At 42.7% G+C, this 24048-nt stretch overlaps 1 protein-coding gene across 1 annotated transcript; it reads right to left on the bottom strand.

Annotated features, from left to right (window-relative positions):
* Nucleotides 1-16019: 16019 nt before the first annotated feature.
* LOC120930684 (olfactory receptor 1468-like) lies at nt 16020-18397 on the bottom strand. The gene is made up of 2 exons (XM_040341860.1): nt 18258-18397; nt 16020-16971 (listed from the first exon to the last, which is right to left on the bottom strand). Exons 1-2 carry the CDS (start codon nt 18395-18397, stop codon nt 16020-16022), a joined length of 1092 nt encoding a protein of 363 aa, XP_040197794.1.
* Between the last annotated feature and the right edge of the window lie 5651 nt (nt 18398-24048).

Raw genomic sequence — 24048 nt, 5'->3', positions numbered from 1 at the left:
TACATGCATGTTGGTTTTCTCAAAGTGAAATTATGTACGTTGGCCCAATGTGTGAACCACTAGCTGCAATATTTTATCTCTCACCAAAAATATATCATATTTAATAAATACAGGTGTGTCAGGGAAAATCACCAGACAAAGTATAACTTAGGCCCCGTACACACGACCAGTTTCCTCGGCAGAATTCAGCTTCCGACCGAGTTTCTGGCTGAATTCTGCCGAGAAACCCGGCCGTGTGTACACTTTCGGCCGAGGAAGCCGACGAGGACCTCGGCGAGGAAATAGAGAACATGTTCCTAAACTATTATATAAATTATATAAACTATTATATAAACTAATAGTTTAGAAACTACTAAAGTTTCTAAACTATTTAACCACTCCCACTTTTTTAAATAAGTAAACTTGGCCAAGGTTTGGTTTGCAGAAGGTTATGCACACTCAACAAAAACGTTTGACCATTCTTCCAGTAGTGCATTTGTAAGGTCAGGCACTGATGTTGGACCAGAAGTCCTGGCTCGCAGTCTCCTCTCTAATTCATCCCAAAGGTGTTCTATCCGGTTGAGGTCAGGACTTTGTGCAGGCCAGTCAAGTTCCTCCACCCCAAACTCACTCATCCATGTCTTTATGGACCTGTCTTTATGCACTGATCTAAATCATTTGGTGGATTATGGTGTGGGGTTGCTTATCAGGAGCTGGGCTTGGTCCCTTAGTTCCAGTGAATGGAAATCTTAAGGCGTCAACATACCAAGACATTTTGGACAATTTCATGTTCCCAACGTTGTGAGAACAGTTTGGGGATGGCCCCTTTTTGTTGCAACATGACAATGCACCAGTGCACAAAGCAGGGTCCATAAAGACATGGACAAGCAAGTTTGGGGTAGAGGAACTTGACTAGCCTGCACCGAGTCCTGACCTCAACCCAATAAAACATTGTTGGGATGAATTAGAGAAAGGAATTCAACACTGTACCTGCATTCGGAGATTCCAGACTGGGTTCATATTGAAAGGCAGGCGGTACTTCTACATACTCTAGATACTCAAAACCCAATATTGGCTCCTACTCTTTCCCATTCTTTTCCCCTCTGGGATAAAGAGTTTCTTTTCTCAAACCTCTAGCTTACTTATTTAGGAATCCCTTGTTTTCGCCAGGGTTGGAAATCAAAGCTTTTAGATGGTGGTTGAACAAAGGGCTATACAGAATCGGTCATTTACTTTGTCCACTAGGCCCACTCACTAAGGCATACTGCATTAGTAAATTTGACATGCTTTCTTCTGAACTCTTCCGCTTTACACAAATTTCCAATTACTTACACAAACAATGATCTGCAACTTTTGAAGGGCATACAATCACAGCTTATGAACAATGCTGTGGTCAGGCCATAGAGCAGAGGTGGGCACCTCAGTAATCTATGGAGCGCTATCCTCGACACACTAAAAGACTCCTGATATGCTGGCATGGGAAACTGATCTTGCACAGAAATGGGATCTTGAAGTGCGGCATAGGAATCTCTTCAGGGCTTACAAGGGGTACTAAACATCGCCCTCATAGAAGCTCATTTAAAAGTTGTGACAAGGTGGTGCCTGGTTCCCATTCAGACTTGCAAAGCTATATCCAACGGCACCTTCCCTATGTTTCAGAGGCTGTGAACACCTTGGCAATATGCTTTGCATCTAGTGGAAATGCCCTGAAATTAGAAGCTTCTGGAATGAAATGTTTATTTTGATCCAAAAGTTTATGGGTCTCCCCATAGCAAAGTCACCACATGTGGCCCTCCTAAATTTCACAGTGGGATATGCTTCCAAAAGCATGCAACGCCTCATATTCTTCACACTGCTTGGGCTAAATTTACCATCGCAGGGTCCTGGAAGTGTTCCCATGTATCTGTCCTACGGGCAAATTTCCTGTCCTGCACCACCTGATGGATGCGTCATAGGTCAAAGTTCTTAGCCATGTAACATTGTGGACCACAACGAACATCGCCAGATATCCGCTGGTTTGGCGGACCGCGAACACAAAAAGTTTGCAGCGAAACGACCACCGGGCGAACTGGCAGGCCATCTCTACCCTTGTATACTGGTGACTTCAGTCACAGTCGTTCAGATCCTACTCTGTCTGAGCTCTTTCCAAGTCCTGATACAGCTGGTAGAAGTCAGTCACATGTAACTTGACTTGTTCTGTAATGTTTTGAAGTTATTCAAATATCCTAAGAAGAACAGAGGAAGCTACTGAAATGAGAATAATCTTAACCACTTGATGACCGCCCCATAGCACATTTAATGCACATTCTACCAAATTGTCCAAATTTTGTCATGTTACAGCCAAAAATGTAAATGTAATTTATTGTGATTTGTTTTTGTGATAGACCAACACAAGGTGGCACATAATTGTGAAGTGGAAGGAAATTAATAAATGGTTTTCAAAATATTTTGCAAATAGATATCTGAAAAGTGTGATGTGTATTTGTATTCTACTTTGTAGAACCTCCTTTCACTACAATTACAGCTGCAAGTATTTTTGAGGATGTCTCTACCTGCTTTGCACATCTAGAGAGTGACATTTGTGCCCATTCTTCTTTGAAAAATAGCTAAAGCTCTGTCAGATTGGATGGAGAGAGTATGTGGTCAGCAATTTTCAAATCCTGCCAAAGATTTTCAGTCAGATTTGGGTCTGGGCCATTCTAACACATGCATATTCTTTGATCTAAACCATTCCATTGTAGCTCTGGCTGTATTTTATGGTCCTTGTCCTGCTGAAAGTTAGAAATCTACTAAGATTGCCCTGTCTTTGGCTTCATCTATCTTCCCATCATCTATGACCAGCTTCCATGTCCCTGCTGAACAAAAGAATTCCCACAACATGATGCTGCCACCACCATGTTTCACGGTGGGGATGGTGTGTTCAGGAGGATGCGCAGAGTTTGTTTTCTGCCACACTAAAGCCCTGTACACACGATCGGTTTGTCTGATGAGAACAGACCGTTTTCCAAAAAAAATAGAACATGTTTTAAAATGTTCCTATGGATAAAAAAACGATAGAAAAAAACGATCGTCTGTGTGGAAGTCCATCGGTAAAAAATCCATCCATGCATGCTCGGAATCAAGTCGAAGCATTGAACTTCATTTTTCTCAGCACGTCATAGTGTTGTACATCACCACGTTTGGACACGGTCAGATTTTTTACCGATGGTGTGTAGGCAAGACTGATGAAAGTAAGCTTCATCGGATATCCGATGAAAAAATCCATCGGATTAGATTCCATCAGATATCTGTTCGTGTGTACAGGGCTTAAGAGTTTTGATTTTAGGCCAAAAAGTTCAATGTTGGTCTCATCTGACCAGAGCACCTTCTTCCCCATGTTTGCTGTGTCCCCCACATGGCTTCTTGCAAACTGAAAACGGGACTTCTTATGGCTTTCTTTCAACAATGTCTTTCTTCTTGTCACTCTTCCATAAAGGGCAAATTTGTGGAGAGCACGACTAATAGTTGTCCTGTGGACAGATTCTTCCACCTGAGCTGTGGATCTCAGCAGCTCCTCCAGAATTACCATGGGCCTCTGATTAATGCTCTCCTTGCCCCGCCGGTCAGTTTAGGTGGACGGCCATGTCTTAATAAGTTTGAAGTTGTGCCATACTCTGCATTTTCGGATGATGGATTGAACAGAGCTACGTGAGATGTTCAAAGCTTGGGATATTTTTTTAGAACTTAAAGGGGTTGTAAGGGTTTGTTTTTTATTTTCTAAATAGGTTACTTTAACCACTTAACCCCCGGACCATATTGCTGGTCAAAGACCAGAGGACTTTTTGTGATTCGGCACTGCGTCGCTTTAGCTGACAATTGCGCGGTCGAGCGACGTGGCTCCCAAACAAAATTGGCATCCTTTTTTCCCCACAAATAGAGCTTTCTTTTGGTGGTATTTGATCACCTTTGTGGTTTTTAGTTTTTGCGCTATAAACAAAAATAGAGCGACAATTTTGAAAAAATAATTATATTTTTTACTTTTTGCTATAATAAATATCCCCAAAAAAATATATGAAAAAAACAATTTTTTTTCTCAGTTTAGGCCGATACGTATTCTTCTACATTTTTCTCGTAAAAAAAAAAAAACGCAATAGCGTTTACAAAATAGGGGGTATTTTGATGGCATTTGTATTAATATTTATTTTTTTACTAGTAATGGTGGTGATCAGCGATTTTTTGCGGTACTGCGACATTATGGCGGACACTTCGGACACTTTTGACACATTTTTGGGACCATTGGCATTTTTATAGCAATCAGTGCTATAGAAATGCATTGGATTACTATAAAATTGCCACTGGCAGTGAAGGGGTTAACACTAGGGGGCGGGAAAGGGGTTAAGTATGTTCCCTGGGTGTGTTCTAACTGTAGGGGGGATGGACTGACATGGGGAAATGACTGATCTTCTGTTCATACATTGTATGAACAGAAGATCAGCATTTCTCTCCCCGACAGGACCGGGAGCTGTGTGTTTACAGTTCAATGTTGTAGAGCTACAAGCTCTCGCGCAGGGGAGCCGACCTGCCGCCGTAAAATGAGTAGTTAAGCTAGTGCATTGTTGGTTCACTTACCTTTTCCTTCAATTTCCCTTCTAAATGTTTTTTTTTCTTTCTCACTTCCTGTTTCTCCTCAGTAAGGTGTTCAGTAAGCTGTTCTAAATGACTTTCCACCGCTCGGATGATGGTGAAAAGCTTACTGAGGAGAAACAGGAAGTGAGAAATTCAAACAAAGAAAAAAACATTTAGAAGGGAAATGGAAGGAAAAGGTAAGTGAACCAACAATGCACTAGCTTAAAGGAACCTATTTAGAAAATAAAAAACAAACCTTTACAACCCCTTCAACCCTGCTTTAAACTTCTCCACAGCTTTATTCCTGACCTGTCTTGTGTGTTCCTTGGCCTTCATGATGCTGATTGTTCACTAAGGTTCTCTAACAAACTTTTGGGGGCTTCACAGAACAGCTGTATTTATACTGAGATTAAATTACAAACAGATGGACTCTATTTACTAATTAGGTGTCTTATGAAGGCAATTTGCTCCACTAGATTTTAGTTAGGGGGATCAGAGTAAAGGGGGCTGAATACAAATGCACGTCACACTTTTCAGACATTTATTTGTAAAAAAAAAGGAATGAAAACCATTTATCATTTTCCTTTCACTTCACAATTATGTACCACTTTGTGTTGGTCTATTACATAAAATCCCAATAATCTACAGTTATGTTTTTGGATGTTACATGACAAAATGTGGACAATAATGCATTATTTTATAGTATATAAGGAAAATATTGCATTATGGCCACTAGCTAATCATATAACAAACAATATGGTAAGCATTCATGGCACCTGTGTACCTTTTTGAGACATTCACGTGACACATTTTTTGTACATAGACCACTAATTATATTTGTGGATCAAATAAAGGTCTATAGTCAGAAGTAATAGGTATCAGACCGGCTTCCCGATTGGTCGGGAGGAGGATCAGTGTTGCAACAGAGAACATTCATTCAATGTTAAAACACCTGAGTGGGCTCGTAGCGCAATGCTTTGAGTCCAGCCTATTTAGAAGCCTATTAAAAGGCCCCTGGCTCTAATCAGGTGCTTCAAAATAACACCCCTGCCGCTGTAATTAAGGCCCCCTGCGTCCTGAAAGCTGCCTGACTCCTGATGAGTTGGTGGAGGCGGGGTTGGATGGAGCATCGCATTGCTGCATCGCTAGAAGGTGGAGGGGGTGGCGGCTATGGATAGAGGGGGCAGCGCTCAGGCACCCCTAATGGAAAGGCTGCCACTGCTATTTGCCTTTAGTAAAGCTGAGCACTATCAATGCATTTGTAATAAATATGGGGTTCAAGCCAAGGGTCAAAAAGGGCATTTATTCTGAAATCATCAATGGACTTGCAAGCTAAAGAGACAGGAGCACTGAGGTTAAGGCCTCGTACACACGATCGGTCCATCCGATGAGAACAGTCCGAAGGACCATTGTCATCGGTTAACCGATGAAGCTGACTGATGGTCCGTCGCGCCTACACACCATCAGTTAATTAACCGATCGTGTCAGAACGCGGTGACGTAAAACACAACGACGTGCTGAAAAAAAAAAGAATTTTAATGCTTCCAAGCATGCATCGACTTGATTCTGAGCATGAGTGGATTTTTATAACCGATGCTTTTGCATACTAACGATCGGTTTTGACCGATCGGTTAAATTTTAAAGCAAGTTCTCATATTTTTGACCGAAGGTTACCTAACCTATGGGGCCAACACAGGATCGGTTTGGACTGATGAAAACGGTCCTCCAGACCGTTCTCCTCTGATTATCCTATCGTGTGTACGCGGCCTAAGGCTCATGTCAGCGGGCGCTCTTTTCAAACATTGCTGTTGCTATTTGAACTCAAAGGGGTTGTTATACTAAAGGCATATAGACTGCGCACTCTGCAAGATGCAGTTGCTCCCGGGTTTAGTAAATGAGGTAAAACAAACAATTCCCAATCATGTGCAAGGAAAATAAAACAACTGCATTTTTGCTTGCACATGATTGGATAATGGAAGTCAGCAAAGCTTCTGCTTATTTACTAAGCTCGGAAGTAACTGCTCGTGCAGATTGCAATTGCACCTTGCGTAGTGCACAGTCTAGTTGCCTTTAGTAAATCAACCCCCGATGTGTGAAGATTACTCTCTGATGAGTTGAGTCTAGAGAACCAGTCTGTATTATTTTCCCATGAAAAAGTCTGTTTTAGATAAAACATAATATATTTATATAGCTATGTTAAGACAACAGATTGGATCACAGTTTGTTCTGATTTTTTTTATAAAAAATATTTTAGTTTTTTTTATTTATTTTTATGTAAAAAATAAAACTCTATTAGGCAAGCATATATTTTATGACAACATTGAATATTGTGGGAATGTAGGAGCACAGTGTCAAAATACCTCCCAAGTTAGTTATATAGGTATAGCTGATAAATAAATAAAAGACTAAGTCACTGTTAAAATAAGAAACATTTATTTTAGGGCTGTGGAAATGAAAGAATAATTCCTCAAATAATCGTTAATTTTTTTGATCGATCAAAATTATTTTGATCGGTACTAGTGGTGCAACGGATCATAAATGATCCGTGATCCGGACGGGTCACCATATGTGGATCAGCACACCACGTGATCCGTGGAGCTCCACGGCTGCCTCGGCCATAGGAAAGGCTGCAGCTTCGGCCTAGCTCCCGGAGCGGCGGCCATCTTGGTCCACCTGGCGGCGGCCTAGGTGAGCTGACGTCATCACCCGGCCTCAACTGTTTGTGTTCAGCCAGCTTCTCTGGTAAGACTAAGCAAGTACTAATCTTCTTATACAGTGTGGGAGATGTGGATATTACAGTGGGGAGATGTCTGTGGATATTACAGTGGGGGAGATTTCTGTGGATGTTACAGTGGGGGAGATGTCTGTGGATATTACAGTGGGAGATGTCTGTGGATATTACAGTGGGGAGATGTCTGTGGATATTACAGTGGGGAGATGTCTGTGGATATTACAGTGGGGGAGGTGTCTGTGGATATTACAGTGGGGGGATGTCTGTGGATATTACAGTGGGGGAGATGTATGTGGATATTAGAGTGGGGGAGATGTCTGTGGATATTACAGTGGGGAGATGTCTGTGGATATTACAGTGGGGAGATGTCTGTGGATATTACAGTGGGGAGATGTCTGTGGATATTACAGTGGGGGAGGTGTCTGTGGATATTACAGTGTGGGGATGTCTGTGGATATTACAGTGGGGAGATGTATTAGGATATTACAGTGGGGGAGATGTCTGTGGATATTAGAGTGGGGGAGATGTCTGTGGATATTACAGTGGGGGAGATGTCTGTGGATATTACAGTGGGTAGATGTCTGTGGATATTAGAGTGGGGGAGATGTCTGTGGATATTAGAGTGGGGGAGATGTCTGTGGATATTACAGTGGGGGAGATGTCTGTGGATATTACAGTGGGGAGATGTCTATGGATATTACAGTTGGGAGATGTCTGTGGATATTACAGTGGGGGAGATGTCTGTTGATATCTAGTGGGGAGATATCGATGGATATTACAGTGGGGGAGATGTCTGTGGATATTACAGTGGGGGAGATGTCAGTGGATATTACAGTGGGGGAGATGTCTGTGGATAATACAGTGGGGAGATGTCTGTGGATATTACAGTGGGGGAGATGTCTGTGGATATTACAGTGGGGGAGATCTCAGTGGATATTACAGTGGGGACTATATATTGTGGTGATCCGAAAAATGTATGCGCTTTATAATTAATCAAATTTAATTGAATAACCAAATTAAAAAAAAAATTGATTAATCGAACACAAAGATTTTAATCAGTAACAGCCCTACATTTATTTCATTTATTGGCTGTATTTTAATGGACATTTACCAACAATTATAATCAAAGGCAATAACCTTGTGGTCAGACAAGGACTTTGTTAACCCAGAAACTCTGAAAAAGAAACATGTTGCTAATGTTTAATTCCTCCAAAAATAATTATTCTTTGGGTTCAGATCGGAACATATATTAATTTAAAGGAAAATATTAAATTGCTTACATTTGTTTTAATATCCTTTGCTGCTTGCTCTTCTCTGTTGTGTTTCCTGTTGTCCTAATTTATAATAAATATTGAACTGCAATGAATGTCTGCAGGCACCTGAACGTGATCCAGGGCACTGATTATACAGGTATTTGCTTTTTAAAATTTATACAGGTTAGAAAATCCCTTGGAAATAAACCGGGAATGTCAAGAGACTGAACACATTTCTGTTACTTAAACACTAATCACTGCATGTGAGTCCCTAGACTTGTATATTCTAAAAAAAGCCTAACATCAGATATAGGGGGTCATTTACGAAAGGCAAATCCACTTTGCACTACAAGTGCAAAGTGCTCTTGAAATTGCACTGAAAGTGCACTTGGAAGTGCAGTCACTGTAAATCTGAGGGGTATATCTGAAATGAGGGGAAGCTATGCTGATTGTTTCATCCAATCATGTGCAAGCTAAAATGCTGTTTTTTATTTTCCTTGCATGTCCCCCTCGGATCTACAGCGACTGCACTTCCAAGTGCACTTTCAGTGCAATTTCAAGAACACTTTGCACTTGTAGGTTTCATTTGTAGTGCAAAGTGGATTTGCCTTTAGTAAATAACCTTTACAGTATCTTTGTTTATCTATATTACCTGTTTAGAGTTACAGAGGAGGTCTTGGGATAGAATTGTTGCTCTCGCTCTAATGTTCGCAACAATACCTCAACGCCGTTTACATATGTGGGCGCAATGTATGTATGCGTTTGCTTCTGCGTGTGAGCCCGCAGGTATGGGGGGACTATAATTAATTATTTTTTTAATTATGTATTTTCTTTTATTTTTCTTTATTTTTCTTTATTTGGACAGGCCTAGCTAGCGGCTAGGCCTGTTTGCTTTTATTTTGGACTGGGAGTGGCTCAGTGTAGTGCTTGGTGTCACCTGGACCTCCCACTTCTTTCCAGAAGCTTCTGGTGCTTTCTGGAAAGAGAGGTGGAGAGGGAAGGTGGAGCCACCTGGGGCAATTTAAGGACACACCAATCCCCAACATGGATTGGCAGGGGGCAGGCCTTCTCAGATACCTAGGGTCAGCCTGGAGGAGTTGTTGGGTGGAAGAGATGGAGTGAAAGAGTGCTGAGGCTGTCGGGGCCTAGAGGGAGCTCCCCAGTCTGGGGGGGTGACCTTGGGCCTGGGCTTGGGTGCAGTTGGGACAACTTTCAGGAATGTATAAAAAGGTTCTGGACCGGAGGCACAAAAGAGAGCAAAAAGCGGACAGCGGGAGAGTGCACTGCTAAGAGACTCCAGGGAGGACAACTGGTCACAGCTGGGAGGGCTGGTGAGTAAGGTGCAGTCAGGAGGACTGGGGAGGCACACCTGGGAGGACTGGGAGCTTGCAGTCAAAGATAGATGTGGAACCAGAGTGGACTGTGGAAAAATGGACATAGTAAAGGACAGCTTCAGCCAGGAGGGCTGGCAGAGCCTAAAGAGGGCTGACTGGGATCAGTAACCATGTTTGAGAACAGTTAGCACTAGAACTATTTCTATACCATAAAGGCCCAGGGTCTCTGCCTGCAAAGGGGCGATTCTCTGAGGCCTGGCTGAGCTAGTGTCAGGCCTACCCATGAGGTGCTAGCTGATCCAGTGCTAGCTGATCCATGGAATTTCAGCAAGAGTAGTGCTGGAGGAGCGACGGAAAAGAGATCTGAAAAAAGAGTTGTGCTGGAGAGAAGTCTGGAGTGTATATACTGAGTGTATATAGTAGTACCAAGCAAGTTATACCAAATCTCCCACATCCCCCTTTTTCCCATCAAAGTTCAATCCCCTCAAAAAATTTAAGAAAGTACATGGATTATTCTATGTCTCGGAGTGACTGAGGTGAACCACAAAATTTAGCAGCCCCTGCGTGGGTACCGCTACACAAGGAATGTAAACATCCCTTGTAAAAGGAATAGGGCCAGTAATGGTTGGAAAGCCTGAGATAAAAAACAAAATGATCTTGGCTTTCCAGCCAAGTACACGGCAGTGTTTACAACTGCCAGGCCGGATGTGATGTCATAACGTTGTGCCCGGGCCTCCGAGAGTCATAAAGATGACTGGGGACCATCTGTTCCTCTAAAATCTCTGGTAAACTTCTGTCACACGGGCTACCCGGTAGAAGCACCGGATAACAGCAGGAGGTGGGTCCCTTGTCGCCGCCTGTAATAACAATCAAGTGGCTGAACTGCCGCTTTGATTGTTTTACTGTGCTGAAAATAATGGTCCCGGGATGATGCCTGTAGGTGCAGACACTGTCCAGGTATAACCACAAAAACGAGAGGACATCCATGTCTTCCCGGCGGGAAGAGCAGGCATTCAAAATAATACATGTGATTAAGGTTTTAGGGGGTTTATTGATCCCCAAAAAGATTGCAATACACCTTATTTGTCAGATTTCTTAATTTAACTTCTGGACATCATCTAATAGAGCCATAGCTATGCCTCTATGATGTCATGGCACTTATTGGTGCCTTGAGGTTTCTCCAGGGTGCCTTGGCAAAATACCTAAAAATTGTCCACAAATGTATACAAGCCAGTAAGTGGATAAAGCATGCCTTTTAGTTACACAAAGCCACACTTTTTTTTTATTGTGCACCATTTCATCCTTCCCTGCCACTGGCATCCTAACAACTAGGGATGAGCCGAAACCCCCCCCCCCCCTGTTCAGTTCGCACCAGAAACTTCGAACGGACCGACCGTTCGCCCGAACATTTAGAACCCCATTGACGTCTATGGGACTCGAACGTTCAAATTCAAAAGTGCTAATTTTAAAGCCTAATATGCAAGTTATTGTCGTAAAACGTCTTTGAGAACCTGGCTCTTGCCCCAGGGAACATGTATCAATGGACAAAAACGTTTTAAAAACTGTAGTTTTTTCTGGAGCAGTGATTTTAATGATGCTTCAAGTGAAAAAAAAAAAGAAAAATTCCTTTAAATATCGTACCTGCTGGGTGTCTATAGTATGCCTTTGGCTTGTGTTTAGAACTGTCCATGCACAAAATTAAATTACTATAAGAAAAAGGTAATTTAAAACGGCTTTAATGTAATGTCTGGTCCCTGCAATATGGATGAAAATCATTGAGAAAAATAGCACAGACACAGACAGTACACACACCACGTAGCTTTAGGTGCACACTGCAGAGGACAATGGCAGTACACATACCACGTAGCTTTAGGTGAACACTGCAGAGGACAATGACAGTACACACACCACGTAGCTTTAGGTGCACACTGCAGAGGACAAAGGCAGTACACACCATGTAGCTTTAGGTGCACACTGTAGAGGACACAGACAGTACACACACCACGTAGCTTTAGGTGCACACTGCAGAGGACACGGGCAGTACGCACATCACGTAGCTTTAGGTGCACACTGCAGAGGACACAGGCAGTACACACACCACGTAGCTTTAGGGGCACACTGCAGAGGACACAGGCAGTAGACCGCGTTAGAATATTGCAGCTAGCACAATCACCTGCCTGTCAGTAAATTAGGAATAGTGGATCTAGCTAAACTATACAGTGTATAAATATATGTACAACAACTGGGATGTATATATATCCTCCACACACTGTAACATTAACTGACTAGCCTGCCTGCCTGTCTGCTCTATCTACCTACAAAAAATGACACTCTCTCTCTCTCTTTCTGTCTTCTCTCTCTGAACCACCGCAACACACTACACAAGGCAGACCTGCAGGCAGCCTTTTATAGTGTGGGGCGTGTACTAAACCCCCTGAGCCATAATTGGCAAAAGCCACCCTGGCTTTAGCCAATTATGGCTCTCCGTTTTTTGCAAGCTGTGATTGGCCAAGCATGCGGGTCATAGTGCATGCTTGGCCAATCATCAGCCAGCAATGCACTGCGATGCCGCAGAGAACTATGGGCCGTGACACACCACTCGAATTGGCGCGAACGGCCCAAAACATTCGTAATTCGACGAATGATCGAACATACAATGTTCGAGTCGAACATGAGTTCGACTCAAATACGAAGCTCATCCCTACTAACAACCAGTAAATGCATCAATGTTCATAAAAAGGGTGTTGATCATCTGCACAGCATCCTTGTTTGACCCTCCTATGCCCCCTCTGTCAACACTGGGGCCACATTAGCTGACTGATGGAGAGAGAATGAAACACTGGAATACTAGTCGGTACCAGTGTGCAAAAGTGTATTTACTTTGGAAGAATAACTCACCTCTAATGTTAGGTGTCCTACGTGTGTTGATGCTGCCGTATTGTGTAAAACTGTTAGAATTGTATTTTACATTTTGGAATGGGGTGCCTTGAGAAGGTGTCCATAATTTTAAAGCGTGCCTTGCCTTGAAAAAAGGTTGAGATACACCGATTTAGATAACCCTGTCAGGTGTTAAAGTGCCATGTCATCATCAGGGCAAACCTGTGCCAGGTGCAGTGTGTGGTGACTAGGGATGTGCTATCTGTTTGAGTCGAACATTGCCTGTTCGCCGAATAGCAAACAATTTGGGGTGTTCGCTGCAAATACGAAAAGCTGCAGAACACCCTTTAAAAGTCTATGGGAGAAATCAGAAGTGCTAATTTTAAAGGTTAATATGCAAGTTATTGTCATAAAAATTGTCATAAAAAAAAGCGTGGGGGTCCCCACCAAATTCCATATCAGGCCCTTCAGGTCTGGTATAGATTTTAAGTGAACCCTGCACCAAAATATAAAAAAAATGGCGTGGGGGTTCCTCTCAAAAATCCATACCAGACCCTTATCCAAGCCAGCAACCTGGCAGACCACAGGAAAAAGAGAAACGAGAGAGCACCCTCCCCTCCTGAACTGTACCAGGCCACATGCCCTCAACATAGGGAGGATGTCCCCATGTTGATGGGGACAAGGGCCTCATCCCCACAACCCTTGCCCGGTGATTGTGGGGGTCTGTGGGCGGGGGGCTTATGGGAATCTGGATGCCCCCTTTAACAAAGGGGACCCCCAGATCCCGGCCACCCCATGTGAATTGGTAAGGGGTACATTGTACCCCTACCATTTCACAAAGAAAAAGTGTGAAAATATTAAGGGTCTGGTATGGATTTTTGGGGGAATCCCACGCCATTTTAAAAAAAAAATTGGTTTGGGGTTCCCCTTAATATCCATACCAGTCCTGAAGGGCCTGTTATGGAATTTGGGGGGACCCGCATGCTTTTTTTTTTTTTTTTTTGGTTCAGGGTTCCCATTAATATTCATACCAGACCCAAAGGGCCTGGTAATGGACTAAGGGGGGAACTCATGCTGTTTTTTTTTTCAATTACTTTTATCTGTATTGCCAGGACCCGACAATTCATTATAGCCGTCATCAGTTTTAAATTACTTTTTTCCTTTAGAAATTACACTTTGTGCAGGGGAAACATGCAGTACTTTACAGGCATACTATAGACACCCCCAGGTACGCAATTTAAAGGAATATTTCACTTTTATTGTTTCACTTTAAGCATTATTAAAATCTCTGCTCCCGAAAAAACATCCACTTTTAAAACTTTTTTTGTATTTATACATGTCCCCTGGGGCAGAACCCGGGTCCCCAAATACTTTCTATGACAATAACTTGCATATTAGCCTTTACAATTAGCACTTTTGATTTTTCATGTTCGTGTCCCATAGACCTGTTCACATGTTCTGCTGCAAACCGAACCGGGGGGTGTTCGGCTCATCCCTAGTGGTGACATCACGGGCAGAACTGGGGCTCCAATGATGGGAAGTGTGGCGTGGTGGAGGTTAAAGGAAGGGTTTGTCCTTGCTTCCCTGCACATTGTTTCTGAAGAAGGTTGCAGCCAAGTGTCCAGTAGGTATTCTGATTTGTGGATCAAGATACAGTCCTGATCAAAAGTTTAAGACCACTTGAAAAATTGCAAAACAACTTATTTTACACTGTTGGATCTTAACAAGGTTCCAAGTAGAGCTCAAACATGCAACAAGAAGAAATGAGAGTGAGACAAAACATTTTTTGAGCATTCAATTAATTGAAAATAACGAATAAACTGAAACAGGCTGTTTTTCAGCTGATCAAAAGTTTAGGACCACACCTCCAAAAAAAAACCTAAACCCCCCCAAAACAGAAATCCAACTTCCAAACATGAACTCCGTAATGAGTAGCTCTGCCGTTATTGTTGATCACTTCAAAAATGTGTTTCGGCATGCTTGATGCAAGCGTATCCATGAGGTGAGTGGGAACATTTCTCCAAGTGGTGAAGGCCATCTACTGTCTGGAACTGTTGTCCATTTTTGTAAACTTCCCTTGCCATCCATCCCCAAAGGTTCTCCATTAGATTTAGATCAGGGGAACATGCAGGATGGGCCAAAAGAGTGATGTTATTCTCCTGGAAGAAGTCCCTTGTCCTGCGGGCATTGTGTACTGTAGCGTTGTCCTGTTGAAAAACCCAGTCGTTACCACACAGACGAGGGCCCTCAGTCATGAGGAATGCTCTCTGCAACATCTGGACATAGCCAGTGGCCTTTTGACGCCCCTGAAGCTCCATTGTTCCACTGAAGGAAAAAGCACCCCAGACCATTATGGCGCCCCCTCCACTGTGGCGCGTAGAAAACATCCCAGGTGGGATCTGCTTGTCATGCCAGTAACGTTGGAAACCATCAGGACCATCAAGGTTACATTTTTTCTCATCAGAGAATAAAACTTTCTTTCACCTTTGAATGTCCCATGTTTGGTGCTCTCTTGCAAAGTCCAAACGAGCAGTTCTGTGGCGTTCAAGGAGAAGAGGTTTTTGAAGACGTTTTTTTTGTTTTTGAAGACCTTCAGTCTCAGATGCCGTCTGATGGTTATGGGGCTGCAGTCAGCACCAGTAAGGGCCTTAATTTGGGTCGAGGATTGTCCAGTGTCTTGATGAGAGACCCTGCTTATGCAGTTCAGCAACCCGACCACGTTCAAAAGGGGAGAGTTTTTTTGCATTTGCCATCACAACGTGTGACTACCTGACAGAAATGACAACAAATCCACATCTTTGCACAGATTTGGCCTTTTAGAGGCATGTGGTCCTAAACTTTTGATCAGCTGAAAAACAGCCTGTTTCAGTTTATTCGTTATTTTCAATTAATTAAATGCTCAAAAAATGTTTTGTCTCACTCTCATTTCTTCTTGTTGCATGTTGAAGCTCTACTTGGAACCTTGTTAAGATCCAACAATGTAAAATATGATTTGTTGTCATTTTTCAAGTGGTCTTAAACTTTTGATCAGGACTGTATATATTGTTGGTGTCATATGCAATACTCCCACTAGGGGACACTATTTTATTTTATTTATTTTGTATTTACATCACATAGTATTTATTTATTTATTTTCGGAAAAGAGGGGGCACTTCACATATTTTTCTTTTTACTAACACCATTATATTTATATTAAATGCCAATAATTATTAAGTGACTACAGTTTATTTATTTTTTAATTTATAGATAATACCGTTTCATAAAATGATTAATCACCTTGTCAAAGGCCACCTTTATATCTTTATTCCTCAGAGTATATATCATTGGATTTATCAATGGTGTCCCCACAGTATAAAAAATGGAAAGTATTTTGCTTAGAGCTGAAGACTGTCCACTAGTTGGTAGAACATATATGCTGATTAGACTTATATAAAATATACAGACAATGGTCAGGTGGGAACTACATGTAGAGAAGGCTTTTTTCTTCCCAGTAGTAGATGGAACTTTCATGATGGAGATAATGACATAAGTATATGAAAACATGATGATGATAAAAGGCAAGAAAAGAACAGGGATGCCAAGAAACATCATTATCTCTTCAACCCTGGAGGTATCTGAGCAAGAAAGTTTTAGTAGTGGGGCAGCATCACAGAAGAAGTGGTCAATAAGATTTGGGCCACAGAAGTCCAAACTTGTAGTTTCAATGGTGCTAATCAACATCACAAAAAGACTCAGGAGCCAAGAAATGCCCACTAGTTTTGTATATAATGATTGGTTCATTATAGACTTATAATAGAGGGGTTTACAGATGGCCAAATACCGATCATAAGACATTATCGTCAAAATGAAGCACTCTGATGTTTCTGAAAAAATAAAAAAATTTAACTGAAGAAGGCAACTTTCTATTGGAACTTTTCCACTTTCATGAAGTATAACACAAAGCAAATTGGGCACAATGTCCGTGGTCAGCATGATGTCAGAAATGGAAAGTTGGGTGAGGAAGATGTACATGGGAGATTGGAGGAGGGTCTTGCTGTAGTACACCAATATAATGATAAGGAGGTTCACACATACTGTCACACAGTAAATCACAAGTAACAGAAAAAAGAGGAAGAATTTGATGTTATGCAGCCTTTCAAATCCCAGGAGGATGACATCTCTGATAGCGGTGTGATTGTTTCCGTATTGTTGCCTACATAGGAAACAAGAAAGATTAAAAGCCGGTACACACAGGGGCAACACGACTTTGTGCGCGACTTTGCGAAGTGACTTCAGCGTGACTTTAGCGCGACTTGGGGCATCCCTCCAGGACAGGCGACTTTGGCTGTGGCCAATCAAACAACAATCAGCTCTGTGGAAGGGAGAAAAATAGTTTCTCTTCCTGGAAAGTTGCTTCAGTTAAGACAGGGTATCCGACTTGGAGGTGACTTCCACTGAAATCAATGGATACAAGTCGCCTTGAAGCAGTAGGCAAGTTAAGTCGGTCGTAGGAAGCCTATTTTCAGGCATATCTCAGATTGTGGGCATGGCGCACAGATGCGACGGCGCATAGTTACACTTGCGCGGCGTATCTCGAGATACGTCGGCGTAAGTGCTTTGTGAATCCGGGCCTATCAGTTTTTCTGCAGGTTTTTCGCTTCAGGTTTACCAAAACCATCTAATATGAGGTCAAACCTCAAGAGTTTCAATTTGTATGCAATCAGGCAGGCCCTTGCACTACATGGTTTTGGTAAACCTGAAGAGAAAAACCTGCAGGAAAACTGATAGTGTGTCTCAAATAGTAAGATGGGATAGAAATTGGTAATACTCGAAATAGGTATAATAATTTAGGCAAAATGGTCATTTTGGTTGCGTTTATTCTTCCTATCCAGGATAATGGGAGTTGTGACCATTGTTTTAATAAAGTTGTTACTTGTTTTAATAAGGGGGAGGGTAGTTGGCTGAGAATAGATCTGTGCAAGAGGCTGTTAGATGAATTCCTAGATATGGGATAGACTTGTCTGCCCATATAAAGGGGAGTGCAGCTTTTGACAATACTTATTTTAAATCCCTAAGTGTAGTCAGCCTTCCTAATTGTCTGTTGCGAAACTATTTAACTGCTCCCACTTTTATGCAATAAGGATGAGTAAACTTGTGCAAGGTTTGGTTTGCAGGAGGTTATGCACACGCAACAAAAATAATCTATAAACCCAAATATAGTTCCAAATCCCAATTGTTAGGCTCTTTCAAGGCCATATTACACGATTTTGATACAAAGGATGTGGGAAGCTTACCATTGGGGACATATTCCAATGAAAATAAATTCAAAATAATTTAATTTCAATGGGCAGGAGCGATGAAGGATACACACCGCTCCTCCACTGCCCCAAAGATGCTGCTTGCAGGACTTTTTTTTTAGCCTGTATGAATTCTTAAAGTGGAAGTCAGTTCAAAAACTAAAATCCCTGCATTTATAGACACCAGGGAACTAACACTAACCTTTCTAAAAAATAAATGAGTATACAAACCTTTTTGGAAGCCGATCTTACCCGCTCCAACTCGATCCCATGCTGAGCTGTCAGCTGTGGCTTTTCTGTGTAGGCGGGTGCAGAGGAAACGGAAGACAACAGAAGCCCCATAGTAAGGCTATGGGTGACGTCAATTCCCATTCATTTCACAGCCGCAGTCCTCCATGTCTTCTTCAGAGCTTCTGGCGCTGGAGATCGGGTCGGAGCGGGTCAGACCGGCTTCCAAAAAGGTATGTAAACTCATCTTTTCTTTACAGGGATAGAGAGGTTAGTGTTTGATCCCTGGTGTCTATAGATGCAGGGACTTTAGTTTTGTCACGGACTTCCACTTTAAGCATTCATACAGGCACATCTTATGCATTTGCATGGGTGTGCTGATTGCTGTGATGTAATAATGATTGTAATATGGTTGTCTCTTATGATTATCATCTCCATCTAGTAACAATAATTCATTACTTTTTTTAAGGATTTGGGGGGAAAATATTGCATTATGACCACTAGATAATCATATTACAAACAATGTGGCAAGCATTCATGGCAGCTGTGCTCCTTTTTAAAGAGTTCCTGATTGGCTCACACAGATATACTGCGGCAGAATGGCTCCCCTGGGCAAAATCCTGTGCGGTACGACCTTCTCTTTTTCGGCCACAAGAGGGCGCGCTTGCCCTCTGAACCCAATGCGCGTGGCATGCGTGATCGCCGCTGGCCACGCATGATCGCATGCACGAGCGCCAGCACAGGGATTTGTGTGTGACATAAAAAATAATAGAATTTTTCACGTCATGAAAAACGGTCGTGTGTACGCGGCATTAGTCTTGAGTTAAACTACTAATATAGGTATAAAGAAAAATAACACTAAGAAAGAATGAAGAAAAATACCTAGGGGTTGATTTATTAACCACTTCCAGACCTGCCCACGACGATGTACGTCCTCTTTTTAAAGATTGATATCTCGGTAACGGCAGCAGCTGCTGCCACAACCAAGGTATCGATCTTTAGTGTGCGCGGTCTGGTACACGATAAAGGTGGTCTCCGCGGCGGACTCGCCGCGAGATCGCCGTTAGCGGTGGTGGGAGAGGGCCCCCCCGCCGCTCTCCCGCGCCCTCCGCCGCTTACCGGAGCCGTCGGTAGCAGCGGAGGAGATCGGGACTGTTCGACAGCTGAGCGGGGACGAGACTGAAGGAAAAATCTCCTTCGCCCGTCCCCATAGCTCTGTTGGGCGGAAGTGACGTCAAAAAACATCAGTCCCGCCCAGCCTCTTAAAGAGACAATTTTTTTTTTTGTCATTTGAAAAAATGACAGTTTCAATTTTTTTTTTTTTTTTTTTGCATTTTAGTCTAAATATGAGATCTGAGGTCTTTTTGACCCCAGATCTCATATTTAGGAGGACCTGTCATGCTTTTTTCTATTACAAGGGATGTTTACATTCCTTATAATAGGAATAAAAGTGATCAACTTATTTTTTATTTTTTTTCAGTATGAAAAATAATAAAATAAATAAAAATAAATAAGAAAACCCCCCAAAAAAATGTTTAAAGCGCCCCGTCCCAACGAGCTCGCGCACAGAATCGAACGCATACGCGAGTAGCGCCCGCATATGAAAACGGTGTTCAAATCACACAAGTGAGGTATCGTCGCGATCGTTCGGGCGAGAGCAATAATTCTAGCCCTAGGCCTACTCTGTAGCTCAAAAAATGCAATCTCTAGAATTTTTTAAACATCGCCTATCGAGATTTTTAAGGGTAAAAGTTTGACGCCATGCCACGAGCGGGCGCAATTTTTAAGCGTGACATGTTGGGTATCATTTTACTCGGCGTAACATTATCTTTCACAATATATAAAAAAATTGGGCCAAATTATTGTTGTATTATTTTTTAATTCAAAAAAGTGAATTTTTTCCAAAAAAAGTGCGCTTGTAAGAACGCTGCGCAAATACAGTGTGACAAAAAGTATTGGAATGACCACTATTTTATTCTCTAGGGTGTTAGAAAAAATATATATAATGTTTGGGGGTTAAGTAATTTTCTAGCAGAAAAAACTGTTTTAGTCTTGCAAACACCAAATCTGAAAAACACCTAAGGTCTGGAAGTGGTTAAAGGCAAATAGAGTGTGCACTACGCAAGGTGCGGTTGCACTCTGCAAGAGCAGTTGCTCCAGAGCTTAGTAAATGAGCGGAAGATCTTCTGACTTCCAGGGTTCTGACAAAATGTCAAACCCGGCAGAATATCAAACCATGTCACTTCCTGTGACATGGAATCAGCTGTTGCAGGAAGCCACACTAACACCCTAGAGAATAAAATGGCGGTCATTGCAATACTTTTTGTCACACCGTATTTGTGCAGCGGTCTTACAAGCGCACTTTTTTGGGGGAAAAAGTCACTTTTTTTTTATTAAAAATAAGACAATAGTAAAGTTACCCAATTGTTTTTTATATTGTGAAAGATAATGTTACGCCGAGTAAATTGATACCCAACATGTCACACTTTAAAATTGCGCCCGCTCGTGGAATGGCGACAAACGTTTACCCTTAAAAATCTCCATAGGCGGTGTTTAAAACATACTACAGGTTGCATGTTTTAAATTACAGAGGAGGTCTAGGGCTAGAATTATTGCCTCCGCCGCTACCGACGGCTCTGGAGGGCACCGGGGAGTGGCGGGAGGGGGGCCTCTCTCCCGCCGCCGATAAAAGTGATCTTGCGGAGAATCCACCTCAGAGGCCAGTTTTATCCTGTAGAGGACCGCCCTCTGAAGAAGAGGATACCGGGGTTAACAACGGTATTAACAATGGTATTCCTCTTCAAGTCATCACGTAAAACTGCAGCGGGTGGTCCGTAAGTGGTTAAAAAAACATGCAGCTGGGAGTGGGAGGGTGGATGATGCAGGGTGTGTGCTAATGAGGTCAGCTGGTCAACTCCTTCCTGTGTCATGACCTACACTGTGTAAGGACTAGGGATGAGCCGAACACCCCCCTGTTCGGTTCGCACCAGAACTTGCGAACACTCCAAATGTTCGTGTGAACTTTAGAACCCTGTTAAAGTCTATGGGACTCGAACATTTGAAATTTAAAGTGCTAATTTTAAAGGCTAATATGCAAGTTATTTCCCTAAAAAGTGTTTGGGGACCTGGGTCCTGTCCCAGGGGACATGTATCAATGCAAAAAAAGTTTTAAAAACTGCTGTTTTTTTGCGAGCAGTGAATTTAATAATGCTAAAAGTGAAACAATAAAAGTGAAATATTCCCTTAAATTTCGTACCTGGGGGGGGGGGGTGTAAAGTTAGCATGTGAAATATCGCATGTTTACCGTACATAGAACTGTCACTGCACAAAGTGTCATTTCTGAAAGGAAAAAAAGTCATTTAAAACCGGACTTGCGGCAATAATGAATTGTCGGCTTTGGCATTTCGGAGAGAATTCATTCTGGTATGGATATAAAGGGGAACCCCGCCGTCAATTTAAAAAAAACATACGTGGGGTTCCCCCCAAATATCCATTCAAGATTCTTCAGGTCTGGTGTGGATTTTAAGGGGAACTCCACCCCAAATTTAAAAAAAATGGCGTGGAGTTCCCCCAAAAATCCACACCAGACCCCTTACCCGAGCACGTTAACCTGGCCGGCCGCAGAAAAGAGGGGGGGACAGAGTGCGCCCCCTCTCTCCTGAACCGTACCAGGCCACATGCACTCAACATGGGGAGGATGTCCCCATGTTGATGGGGACAAGGGCCTCATCCCCACAACACTTGCCCGGTGGTTGTGGGGGTCTGCGGGCGGGGGGGCTTATCAGAATCTGGCTGTCCCCTATGTGAATTGGTAATGGGGTACCCCTACCATTTCACAAAGAAAGTGTAAATAGTTTGAAAAAAAATACACACACACACACCGTAGAAAAAAGTCCTTTATTAATAAAAAAAAAGAAAAAAAATCCAGCGATGGTAATCCACTCGGTCCCAGCTCCCTGCTCCCTGCCACCCGTCACGTGACCCCGCCCCCACTGACGCAAGGGGGAAGACTGGGATTCCCCAGTGACGTAGCAGAGGGTGTGTCAGAGGGGGCGGGGTCACGTGACGGGTGGCCACGCCTCCCCTATATAAGAAGTGTCAAAGCTCCAGGCGCATCATTTGCTTGGCTGTGTCCAGCGGAGAGAGGAGGTTGGCGTGGCTGCGCTCTGGATGGATGGATCTTCTCATCGCTGGACCGGAGATCACCTGTCACTGGATACAGACAACGTTGGAGCACGGAGCTGGGACCGAGTGGATTACCACTGCTGGATTTTTTTATTTTTTTTAATTAATAAAGGACTTTTTTTCTACGGTGTGTGTGTGTGTTTTCCAACTATTTACACTTCCTTTGTGAAATGGTAGGGGTACAATGTACCCCATTACAAATTCACATGGGGGGGCCAGGATCTGGGGGTTCCCTTTGTTAAAGGGGTCTTCCAGATTCTGATAAGCCCCCCGACCACAGACCCCCACAACCACCGGGCAAGGGTTGTGGGGATGAGACCTTTGTCCCCATCAACATGGGGACATCCTCCCCATGTTGAGGGCATGTGGCCTGGTACGGTTCAGGAGAGGGGGGCGCACTCTGTCCCCCCTCTTTTTTGCGGCCGGCCAGGTTAACATGCTCGGATAAGGGGTCTGGTGTGGATTTTTGGGGGAACTCTATGCCATTTTTTTTTAAATTTGGGGTGGAGTTCCCCTTAAAATACACACCAGACCTGAAGGGTCTGGAATGGATATTTGGGGGGAACCCCACGTCTTTTTTTTTTTAAATTGACGGCGGGGTTCCCCTTAATATCCATAACAGACCTGAAGGGCCTGGTAATGGAATTTGGGGGGACCCCCACGCTTTTTTTTTTATGAATGAATTCTCTTTTGGTCCGGTTTTAAAATACTTTTTTTTCTTTCAGAAATTACACTTTGTGCAGTGACAGTTCTATGTACGGGAAACATGCGCTATTTCATATGCTAACTTTACACCCCCCCAGGTACGAAATTTAAAGTAATATTTCACTTTTATTGTTTCACTTCTAGCATTATTAAATTCACTTTTTTTGCATTGATACATGTCCCCTGGGACAGGACCCAGGTCCCCAAACACTTTTTAGGACAATACATTGCATATTATCCTTTAAAATTAGCACTTTAGATTTCTCCCATAGACTTTAACAGGGTGTTCCGCGGCTTTTCGATTTTGCCGTGAACACCCCAAATTGTTCGTTGTTCGCCGAACAGGCAAACAGGCAATGTTCGAGTCGAACATGAGTTCGACTCAAACTCAAAGCTCATCACTAGTAAGGACGTAAGACAGAAGCAATAGATACATTTTGAATCATGGATGAGGACAGTAATGTACCTGTCTGTAGATTTTATGAAAAGCTTTGATATTTTTGCAAAAAAAGATACATGAATGCTATATTGGTGCATAGGGGAGCTGACATTTAGAAAAGAAAAGGGTGAACTTAGCGGTTGCTCTTTTCAAGCATTGCTGTTGCTATTTGAACTCAAAGGGGTTGTTTTACTAAAAGTAAAGAGACTGCACACTCTGCAAGTTGCAGTTGTTCCAGAGCTTAGTAAATGAGGTAAAGCAAAGAATACCCAATCATGTGCTAGGAAAACAAAACAACTGCATTTTTGCTTGCATATATTTGGATGATAGAAGTCAGTAGAGCTTCTGCTCATTTACTAAGCTTTGGGGCAACTGCTATTGCACCTTGCGTAGTGCACAGTCTAGTTTAATTTAGTAAATCAACTCCAATGTGTGA

This window comes from Rana temporaria, chromosome 3, assembly GCF_905171775.1.
Source record: "Rana temporaria chromosome 3, aRanTem1.1, whole genome shotgun sequence".
NCBI lineage: Eukaryota > Metazoa > Chordata > Amphibia > Anura > Ranidae > Rana > Rana temporaria.
Note: the sequence above shows the minus strand (reverse complement) of the source record. Positions and strands in the feature narration are given on the sequence as shown.

What these genes read in the sequence shown, in the direction of transcription:
- LOC120930684 (XM_040341860.1), bottom strand. Translation starts at nt 18,397, where the DNA reads ATGGGGCTTCTGTTGTCTTCCGTTTCCTCTGCACCCGCCTACACAGAA. An exon ending in CTCATTTATTTTTTAGAAAG is followed by an intron (nt 16,972 to 18,257) that starts GTTAGTGTTAGT and finishes TTTCCTATGTAG; the next exon opens with GCAACAATACGGAAACAATC.